A 20,666-nucleotide genomic window follows, 5' to 3' on the forward strand; every position below is an offset into this window, starting at 1 on the left:
AGATACGTCAAAATAGGCGTGAATGGATAGGTTTCCCACCTGGTAACCATAATTAGTTGTGACCATGTCGAGATCTGAAACAGAGACGAATTGATGGACGCGTCATATTAGGTATGTGTGGTTGCATAACCACCAGGTACTGATGGGACCAACAATGAAGTTGTGGATATGAAGTGTGGGTGAATACACTTCGGGAGGTGACTCCACAACTGGAAACAAGTCATGAACAGAAGTCGAAAGAGGCGGCGTGCTCTAGCAGGAACCGAGCAAAAGATCGCCCACACACCGTGGGTAAAGTAGAATATCTCCCGAACGAATTGAGATAGTGACGTCGGTCCACAAAATGAGGAAGAAAATCATACTCAAGGGAACTGATGGTGCAAACTGAATGGAGCAGATGGAACTGCGCAATGGGAGTCCATACAGGAAGAAGGGGATTCCGCAAAGCAGACATGGTAGGGGCAGTGAAAAGTGAAACAGACGTATGTACTATGACGTGTTACGTATGGCTTACGTACGAACTGTGGGGTGAGAGCTGGAAAAGTGGGGATTTCCCATTGCAGCGTCGGGGACCAATTCAGGGGAACACCGCCGGACATGGGTGATGGTGCAGCGGTTCCGCAACAAGCAGACATTGCAGGGCCGAGAATCGCTGTAGGGCCTACCGAGTACGCAACTGAGGCATGGAAGACACGGACAAAAGCAAGCATGCGTACAGGCAAACATGGACTGTATTTTCAAGGATGATACACTACAGCTCGTACTGGTGTCCGTGATGAATAAGTATCACAAAGAATGACACTAAAGGTTTCAGAAGTCTTACAACAGTCTTACCTGTGGCAACACTAAAGAAAATGCTCAAAATGACGTCCACCACTCTGAACACAGGCATTCAGACGTCGTCGCACTGACCGGCGCACACGCCGAAACGTGTCTGGTTCTTCCCGCAAAGAATCAAGGCGACTCGGACGCGTTGTTTCAACGTTTGAATATCAGGTACCGGAGTAGCATAAACAACAGTTTTGAGATGACCCCATAAATAGAAATCCAGAGGGTTTAAATCCGGCGACCGGGTAGGCCATGACATAGGACCGCCACGGCCGATCCACTTGCCCGGGAAAACAGTGTTTAAATAATCACGCCGCACGGGGCGACAGAAATGCGACGGGGCACTATCGTGCATATGCCACATGCGTTGTCGTAAGACCAACGGCACATCCTCCAGAAGTGTACGAAGTATCTCGCGCAAGAAGTTCAAATAGTGAATCGTTGTGGAAGAACAACTGGTCCAATGAGATGGTCACCCAGAATTCCTGCCCAAACGTTGATACGAAACTGGTGCTGGTGGCGGGCCTGTACCATTCCATGTGGATTATCCACAGACCACAGATGACTTATTATGAAAACTCTGGATACCATCACTTCCAAATTGGGCTTCATCTGTGAACAAAATAGAGGAGAGAAAACTGACCGTTGTTGCCACCAAATGGAGAACCTGATTACAAAAGTCCAGCCTGGGAAGAAAATCCCCCCTGGCGATAGACCCTGTAGCCGTTGCAAATGATAGGGGTAAAAATTGTTGGCATGAAGGATCGACAACACCCTCTCATGACTGACATTATGCTGACGGGCAAGCTCCCTGAAACTTACACTTGGGTCATCGAGCACATGTAAAATACGTTCTTCGGCATGCACAGTGCGTTTCTCACGTGGTCTTCCCGTGTCATACATGGCAGGGTAAAACGTTCTGGTCTCACACAAACGACGAAACCGCGTTGCAAATTTTGTATGATGCGGTTGGCGTCTATTGGGATATCGATCTTTGTATAATCGGGCTGCCTGCCTACCATTTCCATGTGCTTCTCCATACATAAAAATCATTTCGGCCTGTTCCTGATTGGTGTAATGGGCCATTGTCACAACACACTACACTATGAACGTGATTCACAGCACACAACGGAGTAGCTGCCCACTTCAACTTCACGGTGACTTTGACAGACAAGGTAGGTCTGCTCAATGGTGATGTATTGTTTGTTATTTGTGCACTCAGTATTTCTTCAGTGCTAACTCCTTGTGCATCGGTATGACCTGGACTGGCAACTTGGGGGTCCTCTCGAGGCAAATCAACGAAGTACGTATGTAGTGTGGTTTAGCCGTATGGTAGCTATGGCCCTCTGTTTGTGACCGTGCAATGTTCCCGAAAATAGTCAATGTTTTGCTGTCAGCAGTGTTCGAATAAACGAGGGGGTGCAGGGGAAATCACCCTCACGTAAAAGCTTATCCCCGGCTTATATCATGAAAATAACATAGTACCCCTGGCAGGAATAATTAATACTACTGCATTGTTGCTTACCATCAGTACCTGGTGGTTATGGACCTTCACCACAGCGAAATGAAACTACCGCTAATTTTAATGTTTATATATATATATCTTGAAAACAAATAACATCATTGGAAAAACAAAAACATAGTGCACTAGATGTTAGGGGTATGAGGCTTGAGTAATACTTTAGGGTGGAAAGTATTTTAGTATTAGAACTGTACTAGAAAAAGCGAGAGAGAGAGAAGAAGAACTGAGAATGGTTGCTACGTAGTTACGAAGATATCAAGTTAGTTGTTTATGGAATTTAGAGAGATATCAAGTTAGTTGTTTATGGAATTTAGAGAGATATCAAGTTAGTTGTTTATGGAATTTAGAGAGATATCAAGTTAGTTGTTTATGGAATTTAGAGAGATATCAAGTTAGTTGTTTATGGAATTTAGAGAGATATCAAGTTAATTGTTGTTATTTCGGAGCTTGTTGCAGAATAATGTTGTAAAGTGATAAACAGAGTTAGGTGAGAGGAAAAGAGATATAATTAGTCAAGAGATGTTATGATATTTAGAGAATATGTTATTGTAGAAGTGTGAAATAAAGAGTATTGTGAAAAGTACATATTATTGTATATGAGCAGTGAACAGGAATGTCAGAAGCTTTAAAGAAGTTTATAGAGTACTATTTTAGGCAAGAGTTTACCTTAACAGATTATATTAGAAGTAGCTCAACACTAGATATTATTCTGGATGTGATACCGTTATCAAAACTCACGTATCTTCTTTGGGTGTGCCGCTATTTACAAAACTCGCAAAAAATGCTAAATCTTGCGGCAGTTGCAAATAGAAAGCAGATAAGTGAGTTGTGATAACGGTATCACATGCAGAATCATACTATCTAGCGCACCATGTTTTTGCTTTCCCAATATTTGTATTTATTTTGAATATATTACAGAAAAACTATAAAATTAGCGGTAGTTTAATTTTCGCTGTGGTGAAGACTCTTATGCAACCACACACAGCGAATATGACGTGTCCACCATTTCGTCTCTGAGATCTCGGCATGGTACAACTAATTATGGTTACCAGGTGGGAAACCTATCCATTCACGCCTATTTTGACGTGTCTTTACCTGACAATCTGGGAGTGCCTACGCTCCTTTGGAGAATGCCTTGTGTACTGATTTCACGATTGCGACATACCCATCTTTGAATAGAGCAGGTTTCATTCCTTTGAGGTGACCACGCCGTCTTGCCTCTATCTTTCGAAATAGAGGAGATATAGCGCTCTAAAGTGTATTCTGCCACGTTTTCGGTATCATGTAGCTCCGAAACTATGTATCCTAGAGGAAAGTGCAAAATGACTTTTTTTTCTTGTTTTGGTGTCGGGAATCACCTCCCGAATTTTGTCGGTGGAATTTCCTACCACCTTGTATATATTAGACTTTGCATCAAGAATGAATTTTCTGCATTTGCTCTTTAGTTACATTTCCTGAATTAGGCACAGTTGGGGTTTCGCCCCCTGAACCACACGTTTACTCGACCTACGGCCTCGCACTTCTTAAATCCGCAATTCTACCAAATTTCAAGTTTTTTTCCTATTTCAACTATCTAAAAGACAACATTTTGTATCCCAAGAAAACGCCCATTTAGATAACATGGGAATTCCTTAATCCCCCCTTTTGATCCCTTAAAAACTAAAAATATTCACTTTTGGCAATTTTCCTGTAGGTTAGTTCCGGAAGGCTATAATCATGCGAAATTTCATCATTCTAATCCTGCCGGAAGTGCCTAAACATTTTGGGGTGTAGAAGATGTCCCATATATATAACATGAGAAAGATTTTTCAGTTCCCCATAAAACCACTCGACAGTTGGAAATTTTTATTTTTAGTGACTTACTTAGTTAACGCTAACGAAAACGTATAAGCATACAGAATTTCAAGTTCCTATTCCAATTCCAAGTACCTAAAATACGAGAAAAAAAAAAAAAAGAAAAAGGAAATTTCTTCATCTCCCCTTTAGACACCCTAAAAATTAAAAATATTCACTTTTGGCAAATTTCCTGTCGGTTAGTCCCAAAAAGCTACAATCACATAAAATTTAGTCATTGTAGCCCTACAGGAAGTGCCCAATAATTTGGGGGTATAAAAGGTGTCCCATATAAATAACATGGGAAAGATTTTTCAGTTCTCCATAAAACCACTCTATAGTTGGAAATTTTTACTTTTACTTATTTACTTAGTTAACGATAACGAAAACTTACAAGCATACCGAATTTCCAGTTTTATATATATATATATATATAAAAACATTTAATAACAAACATAAACATCCAGAATATATATAAACATTTAATAACATGGGGAAATTCTTTATCCCTCTTTAAGACCCCCTAAAAATTAAAAATATTCACTTGGCAATTTTCCTGTCGGTTAGTCTCGGAAAGCTACAATCATGACAAATTGCAACTTTCTACGTCAACCGGAAGTATCCCTTTAATTTATGTTAGCTTATGTAGTTTTATATATAGTTAAGATTGGCTGCAATTAAGGCTCTGGCTCTTCTCTTCCATAGATTTTTGTTTTCTTTTCACGAGGCTGCGGATTCGGTCCCCACTAAGGTTGCTTGCTTAGTTAAAAGTTCAGTATTGATTTAGATCCCACTGTAAAGTGGCTCCTTTCCACTTAATCTGGGAGGCGAAAAAGTGTTAGAAATCTCCAAGTCAATGAACTAAAGCTATGGAAATTAAGATCTGTTATAAACCTCACTAACTGAATCTAATTGAAACTAATATTTAGCATGAAACTTACACATGTTTCTTTCTTCAGCATGATTAAACAATCACTAACTACTATATTTATATAAATGTCATTGAATTCCTATCTATCTTAGACCATTTTAAGATGTCACTGTTACGAAAAATCGAACTACAGGTGCTATTATTTAACCGTGCATAGATAATGATCTATCATCATCAATCATCATCATCATCATAGGTATTCTGCCTTTATTGGCAGGTCACTTGCCGCAGCTGAGAAGCTTCCATGCTCCACGGTCCTCCGCTAACCTTTTCGTCTTCGCGTATGATCTTTCTGTTTTAATATCATCCATTAATTGTAGTCTCCTTCGCTCCCTCCCTCTCTTTCCCGCCACCATACCCTCTAGGATGTCCCTCATGATACAATCTCTTCTTAGGCAATGTCCCAACCAGTTTCTCTTCCTCTTCCTAATAATATCTAGAAGTGTTCTTTTCTCACCCACCATTTCTAACACTCTCTCATTCGTTTTCCGCTCGACCCAACTAATTCTTTCCATTCTTCTCCACACCCACAGTTCGAAGGCTTCCAGTCGATTTTCGTCACCTTTACGTAATGTCCACGTTTCCGCCCCATACAGTACAACACTCCACACGAAGCATTTTATGAGTCTTTTTCTCAACTCTTAGTTCAAGGTCCCACAAAACAGACTTTTCTTTCTTTTAAAGGCTTCTTTCGCCATTCCTATCCTTGCTTTTATTTCACGTTCGCATTTCATGTCATTACTAAGAATACTACCCAGGTGTCGAAAACTATTCACTTGTTCTATTTTATCCCCTCCTACTTTTATATTTGACACAGACCCCTTCGTTCCAATCACCATGGCTTTTGTCTTTCTAACATTTATTTTCATCCCATATTCTTCAAAGCCCTTTCTGATTTTTTCTAACATTTTATTGACTTTCCTTTTAGATTCTGCAACAAGCGCCATATCGTCTGCAAATCTTATACATCTAATCATTCTACCTCCTAGCGATATCTATACCAGCAGAAAAAAACTATCAACTGTATAAGATTCACAACGAATGCTACTTTTATTGTGATAAAAATTTTTATTTTTCTAAATTTTCTCGAAAACTAAGCATTCGAATTTATCTTCTAACACGTAATTTTGTTCAGTTCGATGTGATCTATCGACTGATACATGTCTCATCAGTTTCATATTCATAAATGACGTGGTATCGTACAGTATTAAATTTTACCTGTGTACCTGGTAGATTGGTAGATTTAAAAAAAAAATCAAATTTCTCGAAAAACTATACACGAGGTTTTACACTCACACATACCACTTCGTTTCACTGTTTGACATCTATCAATTGGCATTTTTTTGTTCAAGTTAAACGCTGGTAATATAACAGAATTTTAATAAGACACACCCCCTTCGAAATTTCTCTAGGTTCAGCCTTTAGAGAATATAATGACACGCTTAATCTACCAACTTGGTCTAATAATAATCTGTATGATATATCACCAACTTAAACACTATTCATAACAACTGCAACAACAATATTTAAGAGTGCGTTATAAACATGAATTGAAATGAAATTTCTAGTTTCACGTAGTCATTTTAGGTTTTGACATCGGGAGAGGTGGGAGACTGTCCACTGACGTAAGAGTTTCACGTTTTTTATTAGTATATAATTTATTAGAAAAGCATGTGTTCCTTAAACTCGGAGGGTGGGGGAATTGCCCCTCCCTGTCTTCCCACATAACGCTCCGATTCACCCCCTATAATTATGTCTTTTAGGCTGAAGGAGACGGGCGATTAATGTGAGTAATTATGAAATAATTAGTGACAAATGTGGGAGAAAACGGGAAAACCTCGAGAAACCTCATGGACACTACGCTGGTTACCATTAATTCGCGTGGTTGTTGTTGAACTAGGACCCTCATACCAGGAATATTCGTTATATGACATGTAGTGAGAAATGTATTTTCACCATGTTACCATATGTAAGTTGCCGTAAACATCTGGAGTGCTCATGATAATGGATTGGCAACAGGGAAACCTTCACTGAATACACGATAGTGATCACTGCCGCAAATAGCTGGATGCACTCTCCATTTCAAGGAATATATAAGCGAAACATCACAAGGGGTGGTTAATATACCAAAACCTACTAGGCCAGCAGAAATCTGAACCCTACTATCATCACTAAGAACAAGCTTCCCCTCTCTTTCCGTTACCTTATGGCCACAAACGTTAGTTCGGATGGAGCCCCACACATGATGGCAAGCATTCAAATGTCCGACAATCAACACTGGTGTCTAAGTTGACTGTAAAGCTGTAGTAGATAGGTTGTCGTAGAGGCTTCAGGCCGAGGAATATGTAAGAAGTAAATCGTAATCTACCTAGGTAGTGAAAAAAGAAGACTGCACTGCAACTGCTTGCAAACTAGAAATGAGATTAATATGGCTGCAATAGAATGTGTCTGATATCCGATAGCGGCGCCGTTGGCTGCTCGACAATCAATGTGAAAATCATTTCTGTGAAGCGTGTAAGAGATAAAACAAACGACTGCATCGGGTGGAAACCGTTTCTTGCAAGCAGAATGGTAAGTCACCAGTCAGAACTCGTATGGTCAGAGAGGGGACGCAGCAGCAGTCCTAAAGTGCGCAAGTCGTAACCTGTTTCATTTCCTGCACAAGTTCTAAAATATCTAGATGCTACAGTAATTCTAAAATGCAGCAGTTCTGAACAGCGTAAATCATAGAAAAAATTTCTTGTAGTCCTACCATCCTGTTCATGCCAAGAATATTGTAGAAGCAGCGCGCATAGGTAGCGAATATAGCCTTGTTTTTCTAGTACTTATTTAAGTTTGCGGTTTGTAGCAGGGATAATACACATCACTGGAATCTTAGGCGTGCTATACACTACGAGATCAATCCTAGGAAATTTCTTAGGATTTATCTTCGGAAAAATGTTATGACATATCTTCTAGGAAATCCTACCCTTTTTGTGCCATACACGTGAAGAGCTTTCCTCTCTGACCGAATGACGTTTATCAATGGGGCGCGGACAAAATCCAAGCGGGGAAAATCCAAGAGGACAAAATCCAAGCTACATTCTGGCAAGGCGGACAAAATCCAAGGAACAGTATCATGTGCGTAGCTGTGGTATGTGCCTGTGAACACTCTAATTAAATTGTTTGTTTGTTTCTTTCTTCAATTGTCATGCATTCTAAAGTTTTATCTGTAATTCTTGAATTTATTGAAATAACATCTTATTTACTTTTAAAGAACTGAAAATCCAATAGAACATGTAAGATTGTCACAGTAAGAGTGCAAATGAGCTTTAATTACTTATCACATAAATATGAAAGTATGTAAAAGTATTATGTATATACTACCATGAGCAAAATAAATGACGCGTCTCTTTATTTTGAAGTTTTTTGAAAATATCTCCGTTTTCTTTATATGTTCGAAATTTCGGAAGGTTTCCCCAGCAGGACAGGTTAATAACAAACCCGTTTTTAATATTTGTGTTAGATATTAGCTTAAAATAAAGAAATTAGAAGCAAAAAACATTAAATCGACAGAAATCTCGACAATTACCAACTCTGCTAAAGTGGGAAATTTTCAAGAACGCGAGGGAATTCTGCATTTCAACACGAAGCAGCGACATCTATGTCATTGAGAGAAATGTGGATTAAATCTACAAACTAAACTTTTAACGAATATTTCTAGTATGTCTTATTATATGCATTATCTGCAAACTCCAAATATATGAATATATGCTAAGTATTAACATAAAGATAGAGCAAATAGTGGAAATTATCTATGGAAAAGGACGAATTGGTAGGACGATCGTAATGAAATATCGTCTTTACCGGAACAGGCTCAATTCACGTAAAAAAAACAAATAGCTCAGTTAGTTAAAGCAACGAGTCTGTATGCTGAAGGTAGCGGGTTCGATCCCGTGGAAGTGCCGTTATCATTTTTATCACTACACTACGGTTATTTTTTTTATTTTTTTATTTGGGAAAGAATCAAATTGTAACGTATGTGTAAAACTCATGACGATACCAAAAAAAGAAAAAATGCTGTTGTCGCACTTGCATTAGCGTCCCTAATTTTGTTTGCAAACAGTTTCGTAATTATTTCCCCTGTGCTCACTGCTCACCATATGCTCGCTGGCGCATAACGAATGTTTCCCAGTAAATGTTAATTCTAATTTGGAGAATGTTATAAAGTTTCACAATATTTCTCACTACATAGTCTTCTATCTACGTGTTTGGATATTTTGATAACAGATTTCCCTATTAAATGTTTAATTTTCCCTAGATGTTTAATTACGGAAAAGTTTTACAATGTATTTGTATTGAATTGAAATTGTTTTGAATTTACTACATAAGGTAAGTAGACCGAAGGAGGAGAACTCAAGTAATTGATATTCTACGTAAAAGCAACCTATTGTAGAATGATGATGCTTCTTACCTTCAGCACATAATCTTTACGTTAGAGAGTCAGACAGAGAAAAATCCTGGTTTTTCCTCCTCTATGACCACCCATCTTAAACCTCTACATATCATTGTTCGTCTCACAAAATTTCGGTGCTCCAAAAACATTCAAATAATAATAATAATAATAATAATAATAATAATAATAATAATAATAATAATAATAATAATAATAATAATAATAATAATAATAATAATAATAATAATAATCCTGAATATGCCATCCTTACATAATGTAGGATATCTTAGTTTCCTAGTTTAAATCTTAAATATCTTAGTTTAAAATGCTTTCTTTAGTACTTATTTGAGCAACCATGTAGGAGGGGGTACGACTTTTTATTTTGCCCCTCTCATTTCAGTAGCCTTCCAACAGAAAGTAATTTTTGATAAGCAGGACAGACAAAATGAATAAGAAATATATTTACAGCATCCTCTCCCCTTTCATGATTGGAATATCACGTAATATTTTTTATTCTACGAAAGATGGCCCTGTGCGGTTAGGGGTAGGTAACTAAAAAAATACCTAATATATAGCGCCCCTTGATTGTAATATTACCGCTTCTTTATTTGTACGAGGGAGCCCCTACACAATCAAGGGTGACAAAAAGAATAGGAAGAGTGTCTATTGATTCCAGTGGTGGATCCAGTACGAACTCCTGGGGGAGGGGAGGGGAAGTGAAACATTCTTTTGATGATGTGAAGCTGTCACAAATTACCACTTAACTAAACTAAACAATAGTGGGGGGAACCGGAACCCAGTCAGTTTAAATTGATGTAAAAGTTTAATTTTTGGATTCATATTAAAGTTTTGGTTTCAAATGAGAATTTCAGTCCAAGTGGTCAATGATCAAATCTCGTGGGGCTCTTCAGTGTAGGCTAATACGGCCCCCTTATGAGAAAAGGCAAAATTATTAACATGTTTATAACTTTCGAATTTTTCGTCTATTTTAAAGAAATATTTTGCTTCGTATTAAAGTATTGGTTCCAAATGACAAACTCAGTCCGAGTGGACAATGATCAAATCTCCGGGGGGTCTTCAGTATAGGGGGCTACGGCTCTCTTATGGGAAAAGGCAAAAATATGAAAATGCTTATAACTTCCGAATTTTCCGTCTATTTTAAAGAAATTATTGGCTTCATATTACAGTCTTGGCTTCAAATGACAATTTCAGTCCGTGTGGACAATGATCAAATCTCGGAGGGCTCTTCGGTGTAGGGGTTTCGGCTTCTTTATGGGACAAGATTCACGTAGTTGATATTGCAAAATTGTTTTGTATATATAAGTGGAAACTTGCACCATTTGGTTAATTTTACCTCTTATGTTTTGCAGATTCATATTCCAAGCAATAGTTACTTCGCAGAGCTAAAAGAAGGCACTTACTAGTTTCATTAAAATGATTTGTCTTTTATGAAAGGAGCAGACGAACGAACAGGCACCCAAACGTTGGTTGAGTCGTACGGTTGAAACTCGTTAAGCTCGCTTCAATTATTATTATTATTATTATTATTATTATTATTATTATTATTATTATTATTATTATTATTATTATTATTAATAATAAAGCATTGCAGGGACCTTTGGTGCAAGGGGTCCATGGCTCGATTCCACTTCGTGCCAAGTGAAATTTGAGGTGGACAAATACCGTGTGCATGGGTATGTGTTTTCTTGAGATTTTCCATTTTCCTCCCACTTTCTTCATTTCACCATTTCATTCATCATCATTCTCCCTTAGCGTAGGTGCATAATCGTCCAACGTTAAACTAGATATTGCAATTTCAATAATAATAATAATAAAAATTAATTCAACTGAAAGGACTGTAATTTATGTGGACAGCAATTATCATAAATATGCAACCATTATAAAAACAATGCTTTGAGTAGAAAGATAATCCTTCCCAAGTGTTAACGAATGCGCACGAGATAAGACATGTCTCGAGAAAGAGACAAGACGCGCTTTGTGACATCCAAGATAATACGAGGCAAATGTTTTGGACACGAGATAGCTTGTAAAATGTCTCGTCTTGTCTGGAATGTCTCGAAGACAAAAGTCTAAGTTTTAAAATTATTTTTCAAGATCTATTCTCTCAGAAGTAGTTCTCTGCCTTAAAATTAATAACGACATTTGTGATTTAAAAAAAGATAAACAATGCCTAAAGTTAATAGTTAACTTTTCGAAAAGAAGCTTCATTAAGGGTGAACCTGAAAGATGTCCACAAACTTCGGGAGGTGATTCGTGACATCAAAAGGAGACAAATGGTCCTCTTGCACTTTTCGAATTCAGCTTCGTTGTCGAGATACAGGGTTGCCAACTGGTCGTGTTTGAGAAACTCACTGGGAATAAATTCAAGTCCAAGAATAAACTACTACTCATATATTTTTCAGGTCAATTGACTTATACCATGTTGTAAGGTCAAATATTTATTTATGAAGTGTGTACAAAATTCGCCAGGGTCTTTTCTGAGAAAATCGTCGAGAAAAAGTCACCTCCAAGAATAAACTACCCCTCGTAAATTTTTCTAAGAGAAATATCTGATACTGCAATATAGGGTTGTTAATTAAATATTGATTAATGAAAAATAAACAAAATTGTTAAAACCATTTTTGAGCAAATAGCGTTTTTCGATTTTCGGCTGTTTGTAAACCACACTTATTTTAGGTGGTAGGAAAAAATGGAAAAGCTCCTGTAAGAATACTAAGTAAACCCTAAGTTTAAAATTTGGTGTAGATAAGTTGAACGGTATGGCCTCTAGGCGAGTGCATATAAAAGTGTGCCGAACGGACGGACCGGAAGGACGGGTGTCGAAAAGTCACATTTTCGGTATGTAGACGCCATGAAACATGTAAATCCGTTGAAATCTGAATTTGATATTATTTTCACAATCACTATATTTTCTTCTCTCTTTTGTCGCTCGAAAAATAAAAGCCTGAGTTTACCACAAAAAGCTAGGGAGTTTCTCAAAAAATATTCCATTATAGGGCCACCGCACTAAACTTTTTCAATTCAATTTCTTAACTGTGTTAGGCCGCAGTTGTTACTGAAGTGTGTATTTGGATAATACGAATAAAATTATCGTATTATTCAAATACATCGAATGTCAGATTATCGAATAAAAAACTTCGATTGAAGAAAATCCATACTACAAAACTAACTCACACTTTGAGCACATTTTCATTAGACATATAATAGACCAATTAATGCAATCATTGTTTATGAAATATGAAAAAAATCAAATGAGTCATTTTGGGAAAGTCGTTCAAAAAGAACACGTCAGGAGTAACCTACCTCTTGTGAATTGTTTCGAACAATGAGTTAAGATATACTTTTGGTTATTAATGAAATACTTATTTGCGAAATTTGAACAAAATCGCCTGTCGTTCGAGAAAATTGTCGGGGAAAAAACCTTGACCCCAAAAATAAACTATCCGTTGTAATTGTTTTTCATAGAAATGACTTATACTAAAATATAGGGTTATTAATGAAATACTTATTTATGAATTATCAATAAAGTTGTCCGAGTAATTTTTGAGAAAATCGTGAGGGAAAAATAACTCCCCGAATAAACTATCTCTTGAGGATTCTTTCAGGGTAAGCGAGTTATTCCATATTACTAGGTTTTTAATGAAATATTTATTTCTGAGTACGAACAAAATTGCTTGACTCATTTTCGAGAAAACCATGGAGGAAAAACACCCCCAAGAGTAAACTACCCCTCGCAAATTTTTTTCAGGACAAACGAGTTTTGCCATATTGTTCGGTTATTAACGAAATATTTATTTTTGAAATATGAATAAACTCTTTTGAGTCGTTTTTGAGAAAATCGCTCAGACAACACTCCACCAAGAATAAACTACCCCTCGCATTTTTTTAGGACAAACGTGTTATGCCATATTGATAAGTTATTAATGAAATGTTTATTTATGAAATATGAACGAAAACATTTGAGTCCATTTTGAGAAAATCACTGAGAAAAAACTCACCCCCTTAGTATAAACTACCCCTTGTAGATTTTTCTCAGATAAATGCCTTATACCACAAAATAGGGTTGCTAATTAAATATTGATTTATAAAAAAAGAAAGGAAACAAGATCGTTAGAGCCAGTTATGAGAAAATATCTTTTTTTTTTATTTTCATCGTACAGGAAACTACCCTTGTTTTGGGAGTAGGAGGGAAATAAAAAAAAACTATAGGAAATACTATGAAAATCTTAAACTAAAATTTGGTGCAGATAAGTTGAACATACCGTAAATTTTTCAACTAATTTACGGTATGTTCAATTATGGCTTCTAGGCGAGGTATGGCTTCTAGGCGAGTGCACAGAAAAGTGTAGCGAACGGACGGACGAACTGATGGACATGTATCGAAAAATAACTTTTTCGGTGTTAGGGGCTATAATACGTGTAAATTCGTTGAAATCTCAAATTTGATTTTTTTTTCGAACACCATACTTTCTTCTCTCATTTGTCACTTCAAAGTAAAAGGAACTCAGAACTACAGATAAAAGACACCTACTTTTACACATAGACATTTATTGATTTAAAACTGTTTTAGTTTGTGTCATTTCACTTCCAATTGAAAGGTTTTACAATGATTAACGGCATACCAATGACGAGACGGAAGTTTTCAGGAAGTAAATGCATTCAGAAGTCTAGACTGCATTACAGCCTGTTTTTATTTCTGCAATTGTTAACAGCTGTAATTTCGTCCAAACGCTACATGACATAATTTTTGGTTGACGTCATTGTATTACTATTTTAGTATTGTTCTCTTCAGACTTGGTTGAAGTTTTGTCTTAACGGTTATACATTTTTTCTTTCTTATTTCATCGTTACACATAAGAACAAAATGTTATGGTGAGTGGATAGATTCGAACCTACGAACATTGAGTTTATATTCTTCCAACATTTTACCAATGGACCAAGCTTTGTCTTCACGTTAACGCCCGGTTACAGGGTTTACTACGATTTAAATAAAATGGCTGGCTGTTAGAATTCCCTGCTCACATATTTCGATAAATAATTTTCATTGCTTCGTAGATACGCAGAGCAATGTTTAGATACACATTTTAGTAGAGTGAATTTTGGTGTATATAATAATTTCATGCCAGGTAAAAGCTAGATAAGTTTTGATAAAATGTTTCATATGTAGTTCTCAATAATAAGCTTGCTGTTCGGAGTGAAGTTCCAAGGTTCAGCATTGCCTAGCAGTTTTTGCTATTAATATCCCTTCTAACAATATTGGCAGTGGACAAAAGTTAGCCCGTGTTGAAGCTTTTTGCTCCTAATTTAGTTATTTTACTTATTTAAGGAATATATTGAAAATTGTCAGCAGGCACGTATGCAGTAATTTGTTTCGGGAGAAGTCCGACTTCAATATTAGGATAAATTATAATAAAATTTAAAAGATAATCCTTAAATTTAGGCTAAATTTACAGAGAAGTTGGGATTTCAGAGGGGAGTCCGGACCACCCGGACCCACCCCTAAATGCGTCCTTGTTTGTCAGTAACGTTTCCTCATTTTGAAACCCTCAAAAACTTCGGATATATAAAGGAAAACGAGTTATTTTCGATAAAATATCACTTCAGAAGACGTGACAGTTTTATTGCACATGGTGGTATCCCAAGTTCACAAGGGCAAGAATTCATTAATTTTGATTCTCTGTCATTGTGCTCTATCGAAAGGTTAGGTTTGTAACATATTACTCCTACGAACAAGCATGACTGGCAGATAGGAATACTGAACACAACTCCAGAGAAATGGATGCTGAACTTACGTTTATAGCTACGCTTTGGTGATTTGCCCTCAAGGTCAATCGAGTGGTAATTCAGTTCCGTCTCTGTTCTTAAGCCATGTTCGTATTACTTCGAACATTTTTGATAATGAAAAGCATGCCTCTTAATATAACAGACTTCTTTCGCGTAAGAAATCGAAACTCAGTTGGTCAGAGCAACTAGTCTGTAAGAATTAGGTTGTTAGTTAGTTAGGAGCCCAGTACGAGTAAGGGTTTTTATTACTATTGTTTTTATCTTTTTTATGTGAGGAAAAATCAAATTGTGACATCGCGATATCAAATGTATTTGATTAGGTAGCTTTGTCTTAGCTAAACTTTAAACATCAGTAACCGTCGAAATTATTTCACCAACTGATCACTTACTGAACATTTCAAACACGTGAAACCAGTGGCATAACATGAAGGTTAACCTCTCCTCCGCAGTCCTTAGTTATGCGTCCGTACTTTCAAGGGCGGACTAAGGGCCGGGCGACTGCCCGGGGCGCCAGAGAAAGAGGGGCACCAAAACGAGCCTCAAAAAGTAAATTTTATAATGTGCTTTCTACTGACGTTTTTGGTTTATATTCTTGTAAAGTAGTGGCAATTATATGATCTTTTTCCATTTCACTATGGAAGAAGAGAGTTTCATAGTACTAAGGGGGCTGTATCGAAAAATTGAGAGATGGCATGTAGAATAAAGAGTGCCGGGAATTAAGTATTGTTTGTTTGTTTGCTTGAGTTTAGGGTTCCACGGTTATGCCTTAATGGGCAAGGGAGATGTGGATACTAATTATAGTGGAATCCGAACCACTTTTATCGTTCAACAGTAATCCACCGGGAATTGGACCCGGTACCACAGAAGGCAGGCGTGCTAGCCACTAGACCAGGGGGGGTGGAGTTGGTATTGTTTATAGCGGGCCATATTCTTTGTGAACTTTTCCTAGGTAATGGATTTCTTTTTGAAAATGGGTTTAAAACAGGGGCGTCATTTAGGGAGGGCAGGGAGGGGCATTTGCCCCCCGTGAGTTTGAGATGTATATAGATTTTATCATTAGAATAGTAGTAAATCAGTGAAAAACGCGAAATTTTACTTATATCAAGAGGTCTTGCCCCCCCCCCCAAGCAAAATCTGAAATGACGCTCCTGGTTTAAACTATTAAAAACACTATGATAAAATGTAAAATATAGGCTACTACTAGGGGAAGGGCGCCAAAAAGTCACTTTGCCCGTGTGAAAATTTGGCCTGCTCCGCCCCTGCGTACTTTCTGTATATTTTTTGGCCTTGCAGCTTGTGCGGTCCCCACGCCACATTGTTGCGGGGGCACTATTTACGCCTACCCTTCGAACGTAATTCAATAACTGTTTAAGAAATTCTACCATCAGCGTGAAAACGGGAATATATTTTTCTAATAGTCCCATAGAACTTTCACTCAGAATGCCAGATGCAATTTTTCAGAGTGGGCTCTGGCTAAGTAGAAGGAAGATCTGTTTCCTAAGTAAGTTCCTTTCAGAAAGTTTGCTATTTCTTTAACAGTGATGTAAATAAATATACTTATCGTTATTAGCTCGACACCAAACCATCCTGGACAAATCCCTCTAGAACAATGATCGGCAAAAGTTATTCTGCATAATTTTATAAGCGACTCAAGGGTGAAACACTGTTAACGAAAGCAATGTTGTGTATATACTGCCTTGTTTCTGACAAAATATAAAGTCTTTTGTAATCTTTAGACACTTTTCCTATTCTTTTTGTCACCCTTGGTTGTGTAGGGAAGCCTCGAACAAATAAAGAAGAGGTAATATTACAGATAAGGGGCGCTATAAATATATTAGGTATTTCTTTTGTTACCTAACCATAACGGCCTAGGGTCGTCTTCAGTAGAATAAAAAATGCTACGTGATATTACATTCACGAAGGAGGAAAGGATGCTCTAAATATATTTCTTATTAATTTTGTCTGCCCTGCTTCTCAGAAATTATATACCTTCTGTTGGAGGGTGCTGAAAAGAGAGGAGGGGAAATAAAACGTCGTGCCCCCTCATACATTTTAAATTTTGTGACGTGGTTGCTCAAATTATTACTAAAGAAAGCACTTTAAACTAAGATGTGTAAAGTTACAACATTATGTAAGGGTGGCATATTCATTAGTAATAATAATAATAATAATAATAATAATAATAATAATAATAATAATAATAATAATAATAATAAATATGAATGTCTTTGGAGAGCCGAAATTATGTGAGACGAACAATGATATGTAGAGGTTTAAGATGGGTGGTCATAGAGGAGGAAAAACCAGGATTTTTCTCTGTCTGACTCTGTAACGTTAAGATTATGTGCTGAAGGTAAGAAGCATCATCATTCTACAATAAGTTGCTTTTACGTAGAATATCTATTACTTGAGCTCCCCTCCTTCGGGCAACTTTGCTTATGTAGTAAATAAAAAACAATTTCAATTTAAGACAAATATTTATAGAGAAAATTAAACATTTAATAGGGAAAACTGTTATCAAAATATCCAAACACGTAGATAGAAGACTATGTAGTGAGAAACATTGTGAAACTATAAAATTCTCCAAATTAGAATTAACATTTACTGGAAAACATTCGTTATGCATCAGTGAGCACAGGGGAAATAATTACGAATCCGTTTGCAAACAAAAATTAGAGACACTAATGCAAATGCGACGATTATTTTTTTTTTTTTTTGGTATCGTCATGAGTTTTACACATATGTTACAATTTGATTCTTTCCCAAATAAAAAATAAATAAAATAACCTTAGTGATAAAAATGACAACAGTACTTCCACGGGATTCGAACCGTCTACCTTCGGTATACAAACTCGTTGCTTTACCTAACTGAGCTATTTGCTCTCTTACGTAAGCTGAACCTGTTCTACAGTAAAGACGATTTTTCATTATGATTGGGCTAACAATTCGTCTTTTTCCATAGGTAATTTCCACTATTTGCACTATCTATACGTTAATACTTAGCATAGATTCATATATTTGGAGTTCGCTGATAATGCATATAATAAGACATACTAGAAATATTTCGTTAAAATTTTCGTTTGTAGATCTAATCCACGCTTCTCTCAATGACATAGGTGTCGCTGCTTCGTGTTGAACTGCAGAATTCCCTCGCGTTCTTGAAAATTTCCCACTTTAGCAGAGTTGGTAATTCTCGAGATTTCTGTCGATTTAATGTTTTTTGCTTCTAATTTCTTTATTTTAAGCTAATATCTAACACAAATATTAAAAACGGGTTTGTTATTAACCTGTCCTGCTGGGGAAACCTTCCGAAATTTCGAACATATAAAGAAAACGGAGATATTTTCAAAAAACTTCAAAATAAAGAGACGCGTCATTTATTTTGCTCATGGTAGTACAAATACATTGTAAAAGTATGTATTTTTATCTCAATTTTATTATACACAGTATTTTGAAACAAATAATTCTGATACACTGATCAAATTTTCGCCAGAAATGATCAAAATGTGAAATATGTACGGTGGCTGTAGAATGCTTTTTTTTTTGTGTGTGTGTGTATGTATTCTCGTGTTTCACATATATATTCTAAATAAGTGAAACATAGATGTATCTATCAAGATCAAAATGTGAATATGGTAATAGTAGAATGCTGAGTATTTTTTTACTCGTTGTCATCCACCATTTATTATGTTTGAAAGCTACTGAAGTGTGTATTTTTAATAATGCAATAATGTGTGAGAATTAAATAATGTTAAAGTGTTATCTAGAAAATCGAAATGTGAAAATGTGTCTAGACAAACTAAATGAAAATGTATATATTATTTGTTATTTTCAAAAGTGTAACTGATGTAAATACTTTGAGGGTAGAGAAGTAACTTTTTTAAATCTAAACTATATTTTTAAATTTTATTTCTACTTTAATTCTCAATGAATAGAATAGAAATACGTAAGTGCACTCTTTTTAAGACTGGGCTGCTTTGCTGTTATTTGTTATCTCCGATTTAGCAAGTCAGTGCTTTCATTTTCTGCTTATTTATGTGAATATACTCTATTTAGTCAAAATTTTTCTGATCACCCTAAATTGGATCCACCTGGGCATGTAGCAGTAGCCAGAATATTTTATGAATAATCTGCATCTGCACTCTTCCTGTGTCAATCTTTCGTATTTTATTGGATTTTCAGTTCTTTAAAAGTAAATGAAATGTTATTTCAATAAATTGAAGAATTACAGATAAAACTTTAGAATGCATTTGACAATTGAAGAAATAAACAAATATACAATTTAATTAGGGTGTTCACAGGCACATACCACAGCTACGCACATGATACTGTTACTTGGATTTTGTCCGTCTTACCAGAATTTAGCTTGGATTTTGTCCTACACTCTTTATCAATATTGCGAAATGGTTCTATTTAATAAAAGTACAAAGCTGAAGAATTACTATGCTAACCACACTGCACATCCCACTGATGTTAATACCAGGCGCTATATTGTTAAATTGGATAACTCTAAAAAAGGAAAGAAAAAAGCATAAAAGTCAGAAGGGTGCTGGTATACATTTGGCGCACCACATTTTAAAAGATTTACAAGTAAAATTTAATACTTTGCATGAAAATACATTTTTATAAGGAACAAATATCTGCAAGCAACAGAATTAAATACAAAGTAATACACCTGTATTTTATGTTTACAACTGTAAGGTTACTAGTGTAAAATCATTATAAATGTTTTAACGACGGATAAAATACGTGAGAGATAATGTTTAGCAGAAAGGGTCCAGCGAATTTTTCTAAGAAATGTTACAATTTCGGTAGTTTCTATTCACATTAGTTTAGTTTAGGTTGGTTCAGGTTAGTTACGGTTATGTTATGTTAGATTAGATTAGTATATGGGTCCAGCACAATTTTCAAAAAGTGATAGAATTTCGCTTACTTCTATTAATATTAGGTTAGTCTAAGTTAGTTAATTTCATTAGCTTATATTTCGTTAGGTTGTGTTAGGTCTAAGTACTTGCATCTTCCATTTCTCCTGTAAATTTTGTATGTTTTGCCTACTTCTGGACCCCTTCTGCGTAACATTTACCTAAGTGAGTGCATATGAAAGATGACCGGTGATAGTATTTTCCACCACCGGTGTATTTCTGCATAGTTTATAGAAGCTATAATTTATGTTTTCAAGTGGAGCGCTACTACCACGATACCATGACAAGTGCTATTCAAACTCGTATTATTGCCAAAACTCACTCATTTTCACTACATTCACTGACGCGCCTGATTCCTTCGCTCGCACCCCTTGGCTGACGCTCGGTCCC

General features: G+C 36.4%; 1 protein-coding gene across 8 annotated transcripts in view; it reads right to left on the reverse strand.

The window, feature by feature from the left end:
- homer (protein) overlaps window positions 1-20,666 on the reverse strand; it is a 444,718-nt gene that overhangs the window by 18,007 nt on the left and 406,045 nt on the right. Inside the window, exon 8 of one of the 8 annotated variants that reach the window (XM_081748570.1) lies at window positions 19,834-19,863. The exons of the other annotated variants lie outside the window; for them this stretch is intronic. Within the exon in view, the coding sequence (XP_081604696.1) occupies window positions 19,849-19,863 (15 nt within the window). The 3' untranslated portion in view covers window positions 19,834-19,848. Of the gene's footprint in view, window positions 1-19,833; window positions 19,864-20,666 lie in introns of those variants that run through there. 8 annotated transcript variants of the gene reach the window in all.

The sequence above is a fragment of the Thermobia domestica genome, chromosome 2 (assembly GCF_964235325.1).
Source record: "Thermobia domestica chromosome 2, izTheDome1.hap1.1, whole genome shotgun sequence".
Classification (NCBI taxonomy): Eukaryota; Metazoa; Arthropoda; class Insecta; order Zygentoma; family Lepismatidae; genus Thermobia; species Thermobia domestica.